Source organism: Vulpes vulpes, chromosome 15 (genome assembly GCF_048418805.1).
Source record: "Vulpes vulpes isolate BD-2025 chromosome 15, VulVul3, whole genome shotgun sequence".
NCBI lineage: Eukaryota > Metazoa > Chordata > Mammalia > Carnivora > Canidae > Vulpes > Vulpes vulpes.
The window spans coordinates 75,302,827-75,318,016 of NC_132794.1; the positions used below are offsets into that span (position 1 = coordinate 75,302,827).

The following is a 15,190-nucleotide window of genomic DNA, read 5'->3' on the forward strand; positions in this document are numbered from 1 at the left end:
GAGCCGAGGTGGGGTCCGGAGGTGGGGCGGGCTGGAGCCTGGTGGGGTGGCCGGAGGTCGCCGGCGGAAGAGCTCGGGAGGGCGGAGAGGGCCTGCCGCGGGGGTGCGAGGCCGTTTTGTTCCGAGGGTCACAGGGAGGACCGGTTGGGGCTGCAGTCCTGGGAAGCGAACGGAAGGTGTTCGTGTTAGTGCACAACTGACCCATCAGGAACGAGATGTGGAACGTTACGGCAGATAATCTGCAGGAATCAGCCCTTTTGTTTTCAATCTCATGGTTTTCGATCAATGTCGTTGGAGCTTTTCTTCTATTTTTCTCCAAGGTATTTTCCGATTTCCCCGGTGATTGGTAAACAACCGGGGATGTCAGCAGTTATCAAGGATACGGCAGCTAACTCCTGCCTCCATTAAGCCGAGTTTTGAGAACAATGTCGCCTCGTTAAAAATCATGACTGCTCTCTTAGGGTCTTGTCCTTTCTTGGAAAATGATACCAATTTGTGTGACCTGCTCAAGCAGGCACTTGGCTTGGAGCTGAATCACAGGCCTTTCATTCTGCTTCTCTGTTAGTTCAGAAGTTCAGATAAGCCAGGAACAGAAAGGGACAGCCTAAAAGTAAGTTTGTTTGTGATAGAATCCTTCAGTTTTCTTCTGGAAGCCTTTTCTGGTCCCCTTGGTTGTAGATAGGACGTTGGTTGGCCCTGAGCTAAAGATGAAGGAAAAATACTGGCAGGTGGGGGTGTCAGTCATCTGGCCAGTGCTGGAGGACGTTGCATTTTAAAGTTCTAAGTCTGGACATAGTCCCAAGATTGAAATGCAAACGTATTAAACTGGAGAGTCATAAAAAATGTCATCCATGAAACTCTGGCAGAGACTAACCCAGTATATCCTTACACAGAAATGTATAGTGAAAATCTGTTACATGGAGTTTAAGGTGATTGTCATTGTTTTTCTGAAAAGCATATTTAAGAAAGTTCGGATTCCATCTTATCTTAGTTCCAATTCTACCCACTAGTTCTATGACCATATCCTATAATTTAATGTGTAAGAGCCTAGCCCCTTAAAAGTAAATTGAAGACCATTCCTGCTTCATAGGATGGAATTTGATCAGATGATGTGTGTGAGTGAGTACTGCATGGTGCCCAGCAGGCTTCCTCTTTTTTGGGAATTGATCTTGTGGAGGACGGTCCTCATAACTAGTGCCAGAACATCTTCTGAATTCAAGTAACTTCTCTTGGTCATCCTGAATCCCCACTCGTTTGACCCCTCAACAAGTATCCAGGAGGCTATGTGAACCTGGGGCGATGCTGCAGCAGAATACAGAACACCCCCCCACCCCCCCGGCCCGGAAGCTCCTCCCCAGAGCCAGTCCTTCCACTATGCTCTCTAACCTGGCAGGATGGGATGAGGAGGTGCTAGATTCACTGGACTGGGGTAAGAGTGAGGGTGCAGATTGCTAGGTTTGGATTCATGGCCACAGAACCACAAAACCTGGGATTAAATGGTCTAATGCTCCAAGGTCATTTGGAGTCCCTGGTGGGATAAGTGTGTCAGCAAATGGTACTGGACCCAAACCCCTGGGGTCCAAAGACAAACTTCGGCCCTGGTGAAGAGGATGAGGTTTACAGGCTTTATCGTTACGTGACCTCTAGGCTTCTGCCTGAAATGGCAGTGTTATTTCTCTCGTAGACCAGTACGGATTTCCAGGGCAGCCCACTGGCCCTGAGCATCAGATTTAAAGCAGAAGTGCTTATCACTTTAGACTTTATATGCCCTCTCCAGAGCCAGACCAAGTGGACTTAATTTACTTCTGTGCCTTCCTTTTGATTCCCAAGAGCTCTTCGGGCTCACCAGGGTGGCACAAAATCTCATTTCCAGAGTTCCCCCACAGAAAAATTCTGGAAGGAAGAGAAAGTTGAGCTTTTCAAATTAGGGATAATGAGAGAACAAGCTGTCTGTGTGGGAAGGGGAGGGCTTCATGTAGGAAGAGACATGGAGGGTTGATTAGGAGATGGGTATGGGAAGGCCATTCCAGAGGATAAGAAAGGTAAAGAATGTTTCCTGAATGCAACTGTGTATCTAGTTCCCCCCTCCTGAGGAAATGCCTCATCAGCATTCAGAAGCAGGAGGGAAGCTTGAGGAGTCCTTCATTCCAGTGGAAGTATTGCCTCAGCCAGGGTGACCCTGTCAGCCTATGTGACCCACTGCAAGTCTTTCTCTAGCCCATGACTGTTAGGGCTCACAGGACAAAACCTCCCCAGAGTACTTTCATCCTATCCACCATGCCAGTCCCAGGGAGGCTCTCTCCTTTCTCCCTCCAAGTGTAGCCACAGCTGGGCTCACTAAGACCAAGTGGGATCATAACCAGACCCTGGCCCCAGAAAGTAATCGAGATTTGGAAGACCAAGAAAGGCAGCAGTGAACAATGGACCAAGGGCCCCCTTCCCCAGGAATGCCTCCTGATGCATTCAGTCAAATTCTGTGTTTCCCTTGTCACCATACCTCCAGTTTTCATCTCCGTGCTCACTGGCATCCACATAACCTGACCCACTTAGCCTAGAAAGGACAGATAGGACTAAGGAGACTTTGGTCTCTCTCCTAGATAAAATATTTTTGTAGGTAATGCTTTAACCTAAAGGATGGCATCGCTGGCCCCGTGGGGGGGTGGGGGTGGGAAGCAGGGGGGTTTTCTGAAATCTCTGTGGAATGTCCTATATTCCAAAGAGAATGATGCCCCTACAGATGAACTGGAGCCAACTTTTAGTCCCCCCCCCCTTTCTGGGGAGGGGTACTCTGGGTGGGTTGTGTGAGCCGCAAGGCTTCCTCCCCACCACTCCCAAGGTGGTCCAAGCTGAGACATCTTCCAAACCTCCATGTCAGAATCCATCCTGTGAGAAGCTATTAAGTAACTCAGTTATGACTCAGCACCAGGCTCTGCCTCTGCCCACTGGCCAGAATCAAAGGAAGAACCAAGCAGAAGGCTCCTCCCCTATGGATGGCCACATCCTTACCACAAACTGAGTCAGGACCACACCCTGCCTGTATGGAAAATTACCATGAGAAAAAAGTGAGGAAAGTTAAACTCCAGGAGTTTTAGAGTTCTCAATCTAGCCATTTACTCTCCACCTGGAACTGAGGAAGATAGCTCTTTCCCCGGCCCTAGCCCTGACTTAGCATGTCCAGGACTAAATGTAGTAAGGCTGCTTGAGCCCAGGACTATGTGAAAGATAGGCCAACTGTCCATTTCTGTGTGCAGTGTTTGTACTAGCCTCGGCCGCTGTGAAGGATGATGTTTTGTTCAGACCTGGCTTTCACAGGCCCCACCTCTCTGGTACTGCAGGCCTGGACCAGAGAAAGACACGATCCACTCCTCCTGCAGGCTGTGGGAGGATCCCTACTCAGAAACCCAGGGCCCCATCCTGCAAGTTCCTGGCAACGAAGGCACTGTTCTTAGAGAAGTGCCATAGGTTTTTATTAGATTTGTTTTATACCATATAGGTTTTTTAAGTTTTTCAGATATGATTATGTATGGCTTTCAAACTTCTCAGATTCTGAGTCCTGTTGCTTTTATGTGGAACACTATAAAAAGGTGTATTTAAGGTCATTACAGTTTTATTGGCATAATAATGTTATATGCCGTTTAAAAAAAAAAGTGACATCCATGGGACTAGCTCAGATATTTGAGTGTTTTCTGGTCATATATACTATCTGTGCATTACTTCTCTTTCTGTCATTTGTTAGTGCTTGCTAGAGCAGATACCACTGATAAATTATAAGAAATGCTTATAACGGAGAACAGTCCATTAACAGTTTCTGAAAATTGAGCAAAAATGTCGCCACACCACTGGACTGACCAAGGACCTAGGCTGAGTGCTGGAACACCCGTGGGTGGGAGCAGTATGAGACCCTCTGAGGAATTAAAACAATAGCTAAGAGCTCAAGTTCTGGAGTTGGGCAGTTCTGGTTAAAAACCAAGCACTGCCACTAACCAGCTATACAACCTTAGATACGTTATTTAAGATCCCTAAAGCAAACCTATCTTTCATCTTTGTTATCAGGACTAAATGAAAAAATTATTTGCAAAGTTTGAAAGGCTATCCGGCCTAGAGCTAAAAGAGTTCTGGAGTTAGGTTACCTGTTAGTCACTAGCTGTGGAATATGAGCAAATCAATTATCCTCTGGGCCTCCGTTTTCTCACCTACAAAATGGGAATGATGGCCCCTATATCATAGGCTTGTGTAAATTATATTAGTCCATACACGTAGAGTGCTTATAACAGTGGCAAAGGGTTGAAAGTAAGCAAAGGGTTAGCAAATTATTAAAGTGTTTACTAGTATAATGCCTGGCACCTACCCAGTAAGAACTAAAACATGTTAGCCATCTAATTAATACTATGCAGATGAGCTGCAAGGGTCCTCCCGGGAGACAGGAACTTCAGTCATAGTGGGTTTCCTGATGGGGCCATTTACTTAATGGAAGGGTATTTCACCCAGACCTGAAAACAGAATGGGACAGAGAGCCTTAGGAGACTTATAGAGTCAGAGTGTAGCGGTCTTGAATGGGTGAGGAGGGGATCCCTGGGTGGCTCAGCAATTGAGTGCCTGCCTTTGGCCCAGGGTGTGATCCTGGGGTCCTGGGATCGAGTCCCACGTCAGGCTTCCTGCATGGAGCCTGCTTCTCCCTCGGCCTGTGTCTCTGCCTCCCTCTCTCCCCCCCTCGTTGCTCATGAATAAATAAACAAAATCTTAAAAAAAAAAAAAAAAAAAAACAGAGTGAAGGTAATGAAAGACAACAGGTGGTGCTGGGTGGATGTTGTAAATTAAGAGGCTGTAACAGAATAAAAACACTAACTTGAAAAGCCAAACTTACTTCATGTTTTTTGTATTCTCTGTGCTTATAGTCCTCTTTTTTCTTCATTAATATTTCATAAAATATTTGGCAGTGTCCAACTTGTCAGAGAACTAACTTAGGGTTAGACGCACATGAGGCATAGCCTGAAAGGCCAGCAGTAGGTTGGGTGGGAATTTCAACGGGGAGATCGAATTCACTGAAGCAATTAGGTCTCCTCAAAAGAGCCATCTTTCCTTGGAGAATCTGGACTTGGTTTCATTAAGGGAGGCTGCATTTCTCTACATGTCAAATTAGAGACCAAGCCAACTTCCTGCACCTGTCAGCTATTGCCCCCTCACCTCCCTTATCTTAAAGAAATTAGCTGGGAGGAGGAAGAGAGTAGACGCCCAACCCCTGAGACTTAGAGCAAGGAAGAGTGGCTAGGTTAAATGCAGAAAGCAGAGAGAGATCCTTAGAGTAGGAAATCTGAGCTGCTTTGGGCTTAACAGTCCTTAAATCTTGAGGAACAGGTATCAGTGGTATTCTATATCCTTGAGTTTGTGTCATCTGCATAACTGGTAAGTTTCCCTTCTTCATCCGTTGATAAAAATGTTGCCATATCTGTAGTACACTACACTAGATGGACTCGCCTTTGACTCCACTCAATGTAATTCGTTCCGACCCTGAGGATATTCAGCTGGTGGGGATACTCTCCCCACCCAACACCCCATTTGGGGGCTTGAGGCTGGTGCTGGGCCAAGGCTAGTCAGACCACAGTGATCATATCCAGTCCACAGCACCTTCCATTTTATTGTTTTATTTACAAACAGGGTGAAGTCAACTGGGAAAATCAGGAGTAGGGAGTCATTCTGGGCCATCCAAATGTGGAGTGGTTCCTGGGTCAGTCTCCACCATGAAGGCCGCCTCTTCTATCCTTTTCCTGCCCCTTGGTAACGGCCCCTTGATTCCTCAGGGCAGCCTCGCACACTGCTCCTGAGCCCTTGTATGAGGGCAGATGGATCCTGGGGGAACAGGGGTGGTACGAGGGCTGGGGCCCCCTCAGTTTGTGTAAACCTGAGTTCCGATCACACGCATGATTTCCTTCTGTATCTTGGGGTCCTGAGTATTAATGTTGGCATCGCCCACCTGACCATCCTCATATCTGCCAAAGATAGGGCAAGTGTGAGCATAAGAGGGAGAACAATACCAGAATAATGTCAACCAGTAGAATTATTTTTGAAGGTGTGGCCATCCCATCCCAGAAGCCAAACCCTTTCTTGCTACTCTTCTGGGTAGAAAAGATTCAGCTTAACCAGATAAGCTGACTTTGATCAATACCCATCCCTGTCATCCACAGGGAAAGTTCCAGTGCCAGCTCCACTCAGGTAGCCAGGGACAAGTCTTGAATGACAGAAACAGACTTTCCCAGTAGTCACAGCATCACACCCCCACCCTCATTTCTCAGAGCGACCCCCTAGGTACACTCCTAGACTTACACAAAGAAGAACCGTGTGCAGACATGGTCAGACACAGGGCACACCCAGATGTTCCCATGCTTCTGGAGGTCCTTAGATGTAATCACTGGGAAGAAGGAGGCCAGAAGTTATAGATATAATGCTTAAGTCACACAGTCTAGGCAGGGGAGGGAAGACATGATACGTCAACACCACCCTCAGCTGGATCATAAGGTTGGGGACACAGAAAAACAGGGACTGGGTGAGCTACCCACCTTCACAAAGTGCTATACAGTTTAGATTCCGACTCTGCAGGAACCTCGACTGAATGGATCGGGTCTGGAAGAGAAGGAGAGCAGAGCCAAGTGGACTGTTACGGCTCTCCCTAGACAGGACAGTTAGCTGCTGATGGCTAGGGGCATAGGTCAGGGATATCTGGGGCTCCCCAGCCACCCCACCCCCCCAAATTTGCTTTTCCATAATCAGTCTGGATGAGTCCATAGCTTCCATCTTTACATTTTCACGTCACTGCATTTAAACTCAGTCCCTGCTTTCATACTTATGACCGAGGCTATGTGTGACTCTGGAAGTGTGTTCATCTTAGAACCTATCTGATTTCTTCAAATATTCTTCAGACTACCCACCTCCCCCACCATGTGTTTCCCCATCCATCTATGTAGCCTAAACTTATCCCGGGGGAAGAGATCTGCCTCACCAGAGCAGTGCCAACTAGTAATACCTGTGGGATGGTATTCATCCTGTTGTATCTCTGGACCAGCTCATCCTTGGAGGGCATCCTGTGCTGTCCTTTTCCCATTCCTGTCACAGAACAACAAATTCAGTTCACTCACCCATTCCTCAGTCAAGTATTTACTAAAGTGCATACTATGTGCCAGGCATTGAGCTAGACATGTAGTGAATAAAACAAACAAGGTACCTGCCCTGACGCAATTTAGTCTGATGGAGACTAGAGGTAAAGAACAAGTAATTACAACACGGTATGGCAAGAGATGTGATGGGGAGAATCTAGAACAATGTGGGGCTAGAGGAGGGGAACTAGCCTGCCCTACCAGTTTGAAGAAGGCTACCCAGTGACAGCTAGGAATAATTAGTTAAATGAAGACGGGGAAAGTGTTCTGGCAGGGGTAACAGGGCATGGAAGGCCTGGAGGAAGGAAGCAATGTGCCTTAGTTTGTATGGAGCATAGTCAATGGAAGGGGAGTGGCAACAGACAATGTGGAAGCATGGAGCTACGATCAGATCAGGCAGGCCTTACAGGCCGTATTAAGACAACTGGAGTTTATCCTGAGAACCTCAGAGAGTCACTTAAAGGTTCTAAGACAGGGGAGGAACACATGGAATGAGCCAGGAATGAGGGGCCCAGGAGCATGGTATCAACACCTCGGATCAATGCCAGGTTGAGCAAAATGAGCGAAGAGGAAGCAAGCAGAGCAAGTCAGATCTGCTCTAGTCTCAAACTATAAACCAGAGTCACTTAAGAGATAAGGCAGAGATCACAGCAGTTAAGTAATGAATAATTTTCCACAAGTAGCCATAATGGCAACAACCTTAAGCGTCCTGTTTCCTTCAGAAAGTCTTTCCAGACTTGAGGAAGTGATGCCAATTCCCTCCACGTTCCCCCCTACCTAAATCCATAAATCCTCCACCATCCTTATCTCCCAGTTTATAACATTCATGGACTCATTCTAGATTTTTCTTATTTAGAGACAAAACAGTGCTTGTGTGCTCCTACTCCGTTTTTGGCCTGTGACTAGGACTTAGTCTTTGTACTAAGCTTTCTCACAGGCCTGGCCTTAGCACAGTGTGTGTGTGTGTGCGTGTGTGCGTGTGTGTGTGTGTCTGTGTGTGTGTGTGTTCCCTTCTGTTGGAGAGGGAGAGGGATGAAGATGGGAAATGATGCTATCATTATAGGCTATAAGCTGGGCTCCTATCTCAAAACTCTGCCCTGGAACTTTCTACTACTAATCCCACTTTGCTTCGATTCTTGGTTTTATGATAGCCATGGTGCAGCAGTGGGGATGAGTGGACCGACATTCCTCATTGCTCAGGCTGTCAATTTGTCATGCACTTACACTAAAATCCCATGACAGATTATAGCCTTAACAAAACTCAGGGCAAGACTTAAACTAATTAATTTCTTCCTCCTACAGGACACTTACCACCCCTCTATGTTTACTTTCTCCATTAGCCTCAACTAGGTTTAGCTCTGATTCCAAACATCACGACCTCCTCATCTTGGGTATTTCAGTGCAAGATTCTGAGTGAAATCCCCACCCAAGTTCTACCCTAGAGGATAAGAAAGAACAATCTGATTTCTATGGCTGATCTTAGAGATGGCACTTATGATATAATCCAAATCCTGTCCCATCCCAATCCTGTTGCACACTGTCCTGTCCATTTTGACCCAATGATCTTTCGTCAAGACCAGAACCTGAGAATATGGTGGCCAGAATCATCCCTGGATGCTTTGTATCCAAAGTATTCATGTTTCAGAAATCTCTAAACAGAACTAAACAAACAGATGTTTACCATCTCCTTTCTCACTGGCCCTCATTATAACCTGCACACAATGGCCAAGTCATTGGAGTGGAGAGGCTCCACTAGCCAAATGGATGTTCTCCATTCATACTGGCTCCCAGAGGGCACTGAATGCCACAAAACTAAGGATACCCTGAAGAAGAACAGAGAAAACCAGAGTAGAATAGGGTAGATGGAAACATTTTAAGAACGTAGTGTAGTAACTACAATAAACTGGACATCTGTACGCATCTCCCATTCTAGAGATTCTCACATATCTGTGGGCCCTCAAAGACGCAGTCGTTCAAGTAAAGCCTACCCAGTCAGTCCAATATAGTGATAAGAAAACTGGCCTAGAAGTTAGGAGGCCTGGATTCCAATCCTAGCTCTACTACTCCTAGCTATGTGACCCTAAGAAAGTCATTTAACTTCTCTGTGTATGAGCTTTCCTGTCTGTAAAGTAATAAAGGATTGGATGAGATGATCTCTAACTATTAAGAGTAAAATCCTATGCCATTTTGTATGGATAATCAATGGACCTTTGCAAGAGGGAAAGGGATGGTGTCATAGGATGTTGTTATGTCATCGGTAAAGTAATAAAGAAAGATAAGGAGTCAACAGAGATTCCTGGCTTCATTTGGTAACTAAAGGGTCTCAGGTACTTAGTAGGAAACAAAAGTCAGTGAGAGGGGAAAGAGGGAATGAATAGGGAGAGAACAGACAGGAAACAAGAGTTTCACGGGCATCAAAAACCAGGAGAATCTCACTACTCAGAAAATAAGAGCTTAATGAGGGAAGCTCAGGCTTGGACAAAGATAAAAATTGAGAAACCTGGACAAAGAAGCCAAATAGACTACCCCAACACAACCCCTACTTTGCACCTCAGGCACACAGAGTAAGATTCATGCACACATTCAATAAATATTTATTGGGCACTTACCCTGTGTAGATTCATCACCAGGTTTGGTTCATGACATACTATCATTTATTTATTTATTATCTATTTTACCTATAGACCCAACCTACAAACTAAATCCAAGAACCAAAACATTACTAGTGACTTATATATAACTATCTGCCTCTCCTTGGGAGGTAACCACTACCTTGAAATTTCTTTAGTTTCATCACACATACCCACATATACACCCCTAAATGTTTAACTTTGTATGTTTTTGAACAATATAAAAAAAGACATCATAGAGTAGTCTTCTGGGCTTTTTTTTTTTTTTTTTTAAGATTCTATTTATTTGAGAGAGAGGAAGAAAGGGAGTATGTGCTCGGGGTGGGGGAGGGGAGCAGAGGGAGGAGGGACAAGCAGATTTCAGAGTGCAGAGCCTGACATGAGTGAGCTCCAATCTTACAACCCTGAGATCATGACCTGAGCCAAAACCAAGAGATGGATGCTCAACAGACTGAGCCACCCAGGTGCTCTTGGGCTTGCCTTTTTAACTTTTTAACTTTTTATTCATTTTTAAAGATTTTATTTTATTTATTCATGAGAGACACAGAGAGAGAGAGAGAGGCAGAGACACAGGCAGAGGGAGAAGCAGGCTCCCTGCAGGGAGCCCAACGTGGGACTGGATCTGGGTCTCCAGGATCAGGCCCTGGGCTGAAGGCAGGGCCAAACCACTGAGCCACCAGGGCTGCCCGGGCTTGCCTTTTTTAAACTCAACTAATTACTAAGATTTTTCCACATAGTTGAGAGCCACTGTTTATCCATTTTCATTGTTAAATAATAATCCAGGGGATCCCTGGGTGGCTCAGCGGTTTAGTGCCTGCCTTTGGCCCAGGGCATGATCCTGGAGTCCTGGGATCGAGTCCCACATCAGGCTCCCTGCATGGAGCCTGCTTCTCCCTCTGCCTGTGTCTCTGCCCCCCCACCCCGTCTCATGAATAAATAAATAAAATGTTTAAAAAAAAATAATCCACTCTGAGAATACACTAAAATGTATTTATTTCTTAATCTGATAATGAGCATTTGGGTCATCTGCAAGACTTGCTATTGCAAACAGTATTACTTTGAACATTCATGTACACCTCTGGGTGTATGTAGGCAGGAATAAAAATGCTGGGTCGTTGGGATAAAATGTTTTAGCTCTATAAAATTTAACACCAAGTTGTTTTCCAAAGTGGCTGTACCAGTTTATATCCCCATAAACAATGAAAGAAATCCTGCTGATCTACAACTTCTAGAATCATTAAAGGTATTACCAGATTTCTTAATTTTTGCCAATCTACATGGGTGCTAAACAGTAAGTCATCTTGGTCTTGATTTTACTTCCTTGATTAACAGTGGTTGAGCAGGGGTGCCTGGGTGGCTCAGTGGTTGAGCATCTGCCTTCGGCTCAGGGTGTGGCCCCGGGGTCCTGAAATCAAGTCCTACATCAGGCTCCCCAAAGGGAACCTGCCTCTCCCTCTGATTATGTCTCTGCTTCTCTGTGTCTCTCATGAATAATTAATAAAATCCTTTAAAAAAAATAGCGGTTGAGCAGCTTTTCATATTTTTTGGTCATTTCTTCAGTGAAATGCCTGTTCATTTCATTCACCTATTTTTCTATTGGATTGTCTTTTTCTTATTGATTTTCAAGCATTTTAAAAATACATTTTTATTACTGATCTTTTGTACTTAAGTGTGTTGCTAAATGTCTTCTGGTTTATAACTTCATTTTCTTAAGATGTCTTCTGACGAACACAAGTTTTTAGTTTTAATAAAGTCAAATTTACTGATCTTTTATGACTTATAATTCTTTTTCAATTCTCTGGATAATTTGTATACGACTACAGTAATTGGTTTGGTTTGGTTAAGGTTTGGTTTAAGACTCACTTATAAAACTTATCTGGGTTTGGTGAGTTTTTTGGTTTGTTATTTGTTAGAGTAGTTTAAAATTTAGAGACTCTTCTAGTTCTGATTCTGGATCTAAGTTTTCCTACCTTTATGACAGTTATAATTACTGGAGAATACTACATAATCTATAAAGAATCTAACACTGTTCCCTTTGTATGTCAGACACGCAATATATGGTGGATATCCTTTATACAAAGACTATATAGAATAAGAAAAACAAAAGAAGACTGAAAAAGAACTAAGACATGAACCTGGTACACTGTGAGCCTCGAGTCAGATTCATTTTCTGAACAGAACAAAGCTGGACTTATCTCCTGACTAAAATATGGGCTTCATTCATGCCTTATCTTTGGAATAAAAGGCTTTCACTTCCATCCAATGTAACTATTACAATATTATTATATAATTATAGACAGTTTATATTTTAAAAGGTAGATGACAAGGAGAACAATGTCCCCAGACATGTAAGAAAATGGAAGATACTCAAACCTTCAAGTGTATTCATATATCAACTCACATGCACATGGATACGTACACTATCTATAATAATGACAAGCTACTGCTAACACCAAAAAGTGGTCTATGAAAAACCTCGTTCCAATCTCCCAGTTATTCCCTAACTTAATCTCAGAGCCAAGCCTCTACAATGAATAAAACCATCCCCATGGAGAAGAGGACCACCTAAGGGAAAGGGAGATAATTGGCCTTGCCTTCTAAAGAATCTAAATTTCTAGTAGGAGGAGGGAAAAAGACAGACTATGTGTCTATGACTGGGGAGAGAGCTGACACAGACCAAGTGTCCATGATGAAGGAAGAGGAGATAGCATAGATTATGTATTTACAAAATGGATGCGATGTAAATAGAGTCAAGGTGGCCAGAGAGTGTTTCTTACCTGAGTATCCAAAGGAAATACTGGAGATGGGGCTCAGGTAGATGCCTTTGCCATAGGCTGCTCCATGCAGCTTGCAGGGAAACACCAGGATGAGCAATATGAGCCTGGGCCCTCCCATGGCTGTATATTAGGCAGCCACAAGGCTTATCCAGCCCTCTGTCCCTCCAATTACCTTCTTACTCATTCAGATAACGCTAGGAACTTGTTCTTGAAAAGCTACTTGGCTGAAAAGTGGATGCAGGTTAACCCCTTTGCCCTACTAGAAACCGAGGTCTTGGAAAGTGAGGAGTGGCAGAGCCACTGAGTCAGTCCCTCAGAAACCATACTCCTGTCTCCAGGCCTTGGTACATATTCAGATTCCAAAAAGGGAATGATAGAACAGGTAGCCAAGTGGAGAAACAATAACCATTCCTTGGAGTCTCACAGGGCAAAGAAATAAGCCTTTTCTATCAACTTTTTGAATGAACAGTCACATAAATTTTAAAAAACTGTTTAATAGGTTAATTTATCACAGTGGCTGCAGTCAGCAATTCATATTCCTGCTTATTGCTACAATCCCATTCCCAAAACCACCAAAAAACACAGCCTGGGGTCAATTATACAAAAGCCACATTCATGCTATACAAACAGTTCCAACCTCTTTCCTAGGGAAGCCCCCGGCAGGCTAGATTTGAGGATGCTGAAGCAAAAACAGTTGACTACTCTAGAGCAGCCTTCCCTAAAATTGAGTAGGGCAGGGAGGGGGTGGAGAGAAAGGGAAAGGGGCACAGCCTCACCTGCAGTTTGGTGTAGGATGCATTGACCAGCCCATTGCGCAGGATCGAATGCCAGTTCTCAATGTGGGACCCACTGTAAGGAGGGTAGAATACAGGTCTCCTCAAAGTCTGAGGTGCCCAGAAGCACTTCCAAGACTGCCACTCCCACCCAATCTCACCCACACAGGACACCATGATAGAGCAGATACACCTAGTGATGCACATGGACATAGCCACAGGCATGCAAAATATGTGCAGCTAACCCTCCATTTAGTTTCCAGTCCCATCCTTTTTTCTGTACTTCAGCTAGTCCCATCCTAAATCCCCAAATGTTGGTTCAGTATTTTCATTTGTCTATTTTCCTGATACTTCAAGTTAAGCAGATTCATCTCACACTTGACAAGCTTATCACTGATCCCAAATACGGCAGCCAGTCCTGACTTCATGTCTGTTTTAAGAAAAGGGTACCACCATTCCCTTCATAATATCTCTCTCACTTTCTCTTTCTCCCCACAAACAGGCATAAATTGCTCATTTCCTTCAAAATACCCTTCAGACCTATCTCCTCTAATCTGTTCCTTCAACCACAGCTTTTTATATGTAAATGTCATTTCTCCTCAACCTACAACATAAGTAGCTTGAGAGTAAAGACCATATCATATGTATCTTTCTACCTTCCACAGTACCTGTCATAATAATAATAAATATCTGATTGGCTGATGGATATAGATAACACACATATACCTCAAGTGAAGTTGCCCTCCCATCCCCCTAAATTATTTGTTGTCCCCCCACCCCCAGTCCCCACGCTCCTCACTGGAAGGCAAAGGTGCTGCCATAGAGCTTCTTGGCGGTCCGGAACCGAGCCTCCTTGGCAGGAGGGCTGCTCAGCAGGAGGAACTGGTGTGAGGTGTGCATGAACTTCAGCTGCTGCCCAGGGTGGGGGTCGGGTCAGGAAAACAGAGAAGAAATGGAGATCAGGGAGGGAAGGGTTGAGGATAGGGAGCAAATCAGGTTTGCCCTGACCCCAAATAGTGAGGATATGCTTAGGTCCAAAGACTACTGTTGATGGACAGAGCCAACGAGACAAGTCTAGAACCAATATGGTTAGCTGGTTTGACCTCCCTGCCCCTCACCAGAAATTTAAAGAGTTTATTTAGAAGAAGAATGGTCACTTACCCTGCTGAGAGGTAGTTTGACAATGTGTGACCTGTTGCTAGAGATGATCCTAGCATAAAACAGAAAAAAAAAAAAAAAAAAAAAAGGAATGGAAAGAATGAGTGTGTGGCTAGACCATCCAGAACAAAGCAGAGCCTTGCTAAACCCCTGAGAGAACAAGCAAGGATTCCAGGGCTTTCTGAATTGTGTGAAATGTTCAGATTACTATCTGGATATTCCTGTGGGTGGTAATGCTTGGGTAGAAAAGCATAAAAGGGAAACTTCTGACCAGAGACCAGCTAGTTACTGGGTAAACGATGGATGAAAGAGAGGGGTGGTAGGGAGACTGCTACATCTAGGAAAAGGAAAGGATAATACAAAAGGAAGAGCACATAAGATCAGCTACAAAAATTTAAAAAAATGTAAAAAGTTAGCAGGGATCTGTATTAGCAGGGTGACAACTTGTTCTTAGGATTTAGAGACATACAACTGGGGCTTAAAAGCCATCCTATCGAGCTCAAAGGAAGCCTTCAGGGCTCTGGAGGATGGGAGAAAGAAAAAGAAGAAACTACAACAAACTTCCTGAGGATTCAAGGACCGACTGGGCTGTGTGTAGGCTGAACTCAGAGAACAGGAGAACAAAGGCATAAAACAGTGAGGGCTCAGCAAGGCAATGTTATCTCATGTAGTGGACAGTTTGGTTCTTTGGGCTTCACTCATTT

The 15,190-nt window shown here is 44.5% G+C and overlaps 1 protein-coding gene across 16 annotated transcripts in view; it reads right to left on the reverse strand.

The window, feature by feature from the left end:
* Positions 1-5,610: 5,610 nt before the first annotated feature.
* Positions 5,611-15,190, reverse strand: part of PARP6 (poly(ADP-ribose) polymerase family member 6) — a 28,490-nt gene continuing 18,910 nt past the window's right edge. For 7 of the 16 annotated variants that reach the window (XM_072739087.1, XM_072739080.1, XM_072739088.1 and 4 more), the window contains exons 17-24: positions 14,490-14,538; positions 14,128-14,240; positions 13,332-13,404; positions 12,556-12,625; positions 7,019-7,098; positions 6,555-6,618; positions 6,322-6,406; positions 5,611-5,987 (exon numbers count right to left, since the gene is read on the reverse strand). In XM_072739087.1, the coding sequence (XP_072595188.1) occupies positions 5,885-5,987; positions 6,322-6,406; positions 6,555-6,618; positions 7,019-7,098; positions 12,556-12,625; positions 13,332-13,404; positions 14,128-14,240; positions 14,490-14,538 (637 nt within the window). In that variant the 3' untranslated portion in view covers positions 5,611-5,884. The remainder of the gene's footprint in view (positions 5,988-6,321; positions 6,407-6,554; positions 6,619-7,018; positions 7,099-12,555; positions 12,626-13,331; positions 13,405-14,127; positions 14,241-14,489; positions 14,539-15,190) is intronic. The other 9 variants (XM_072739090.1, XM_072739084.1, XM_072739091.1 and 6 more) reach the window with 3 other exon arrangements.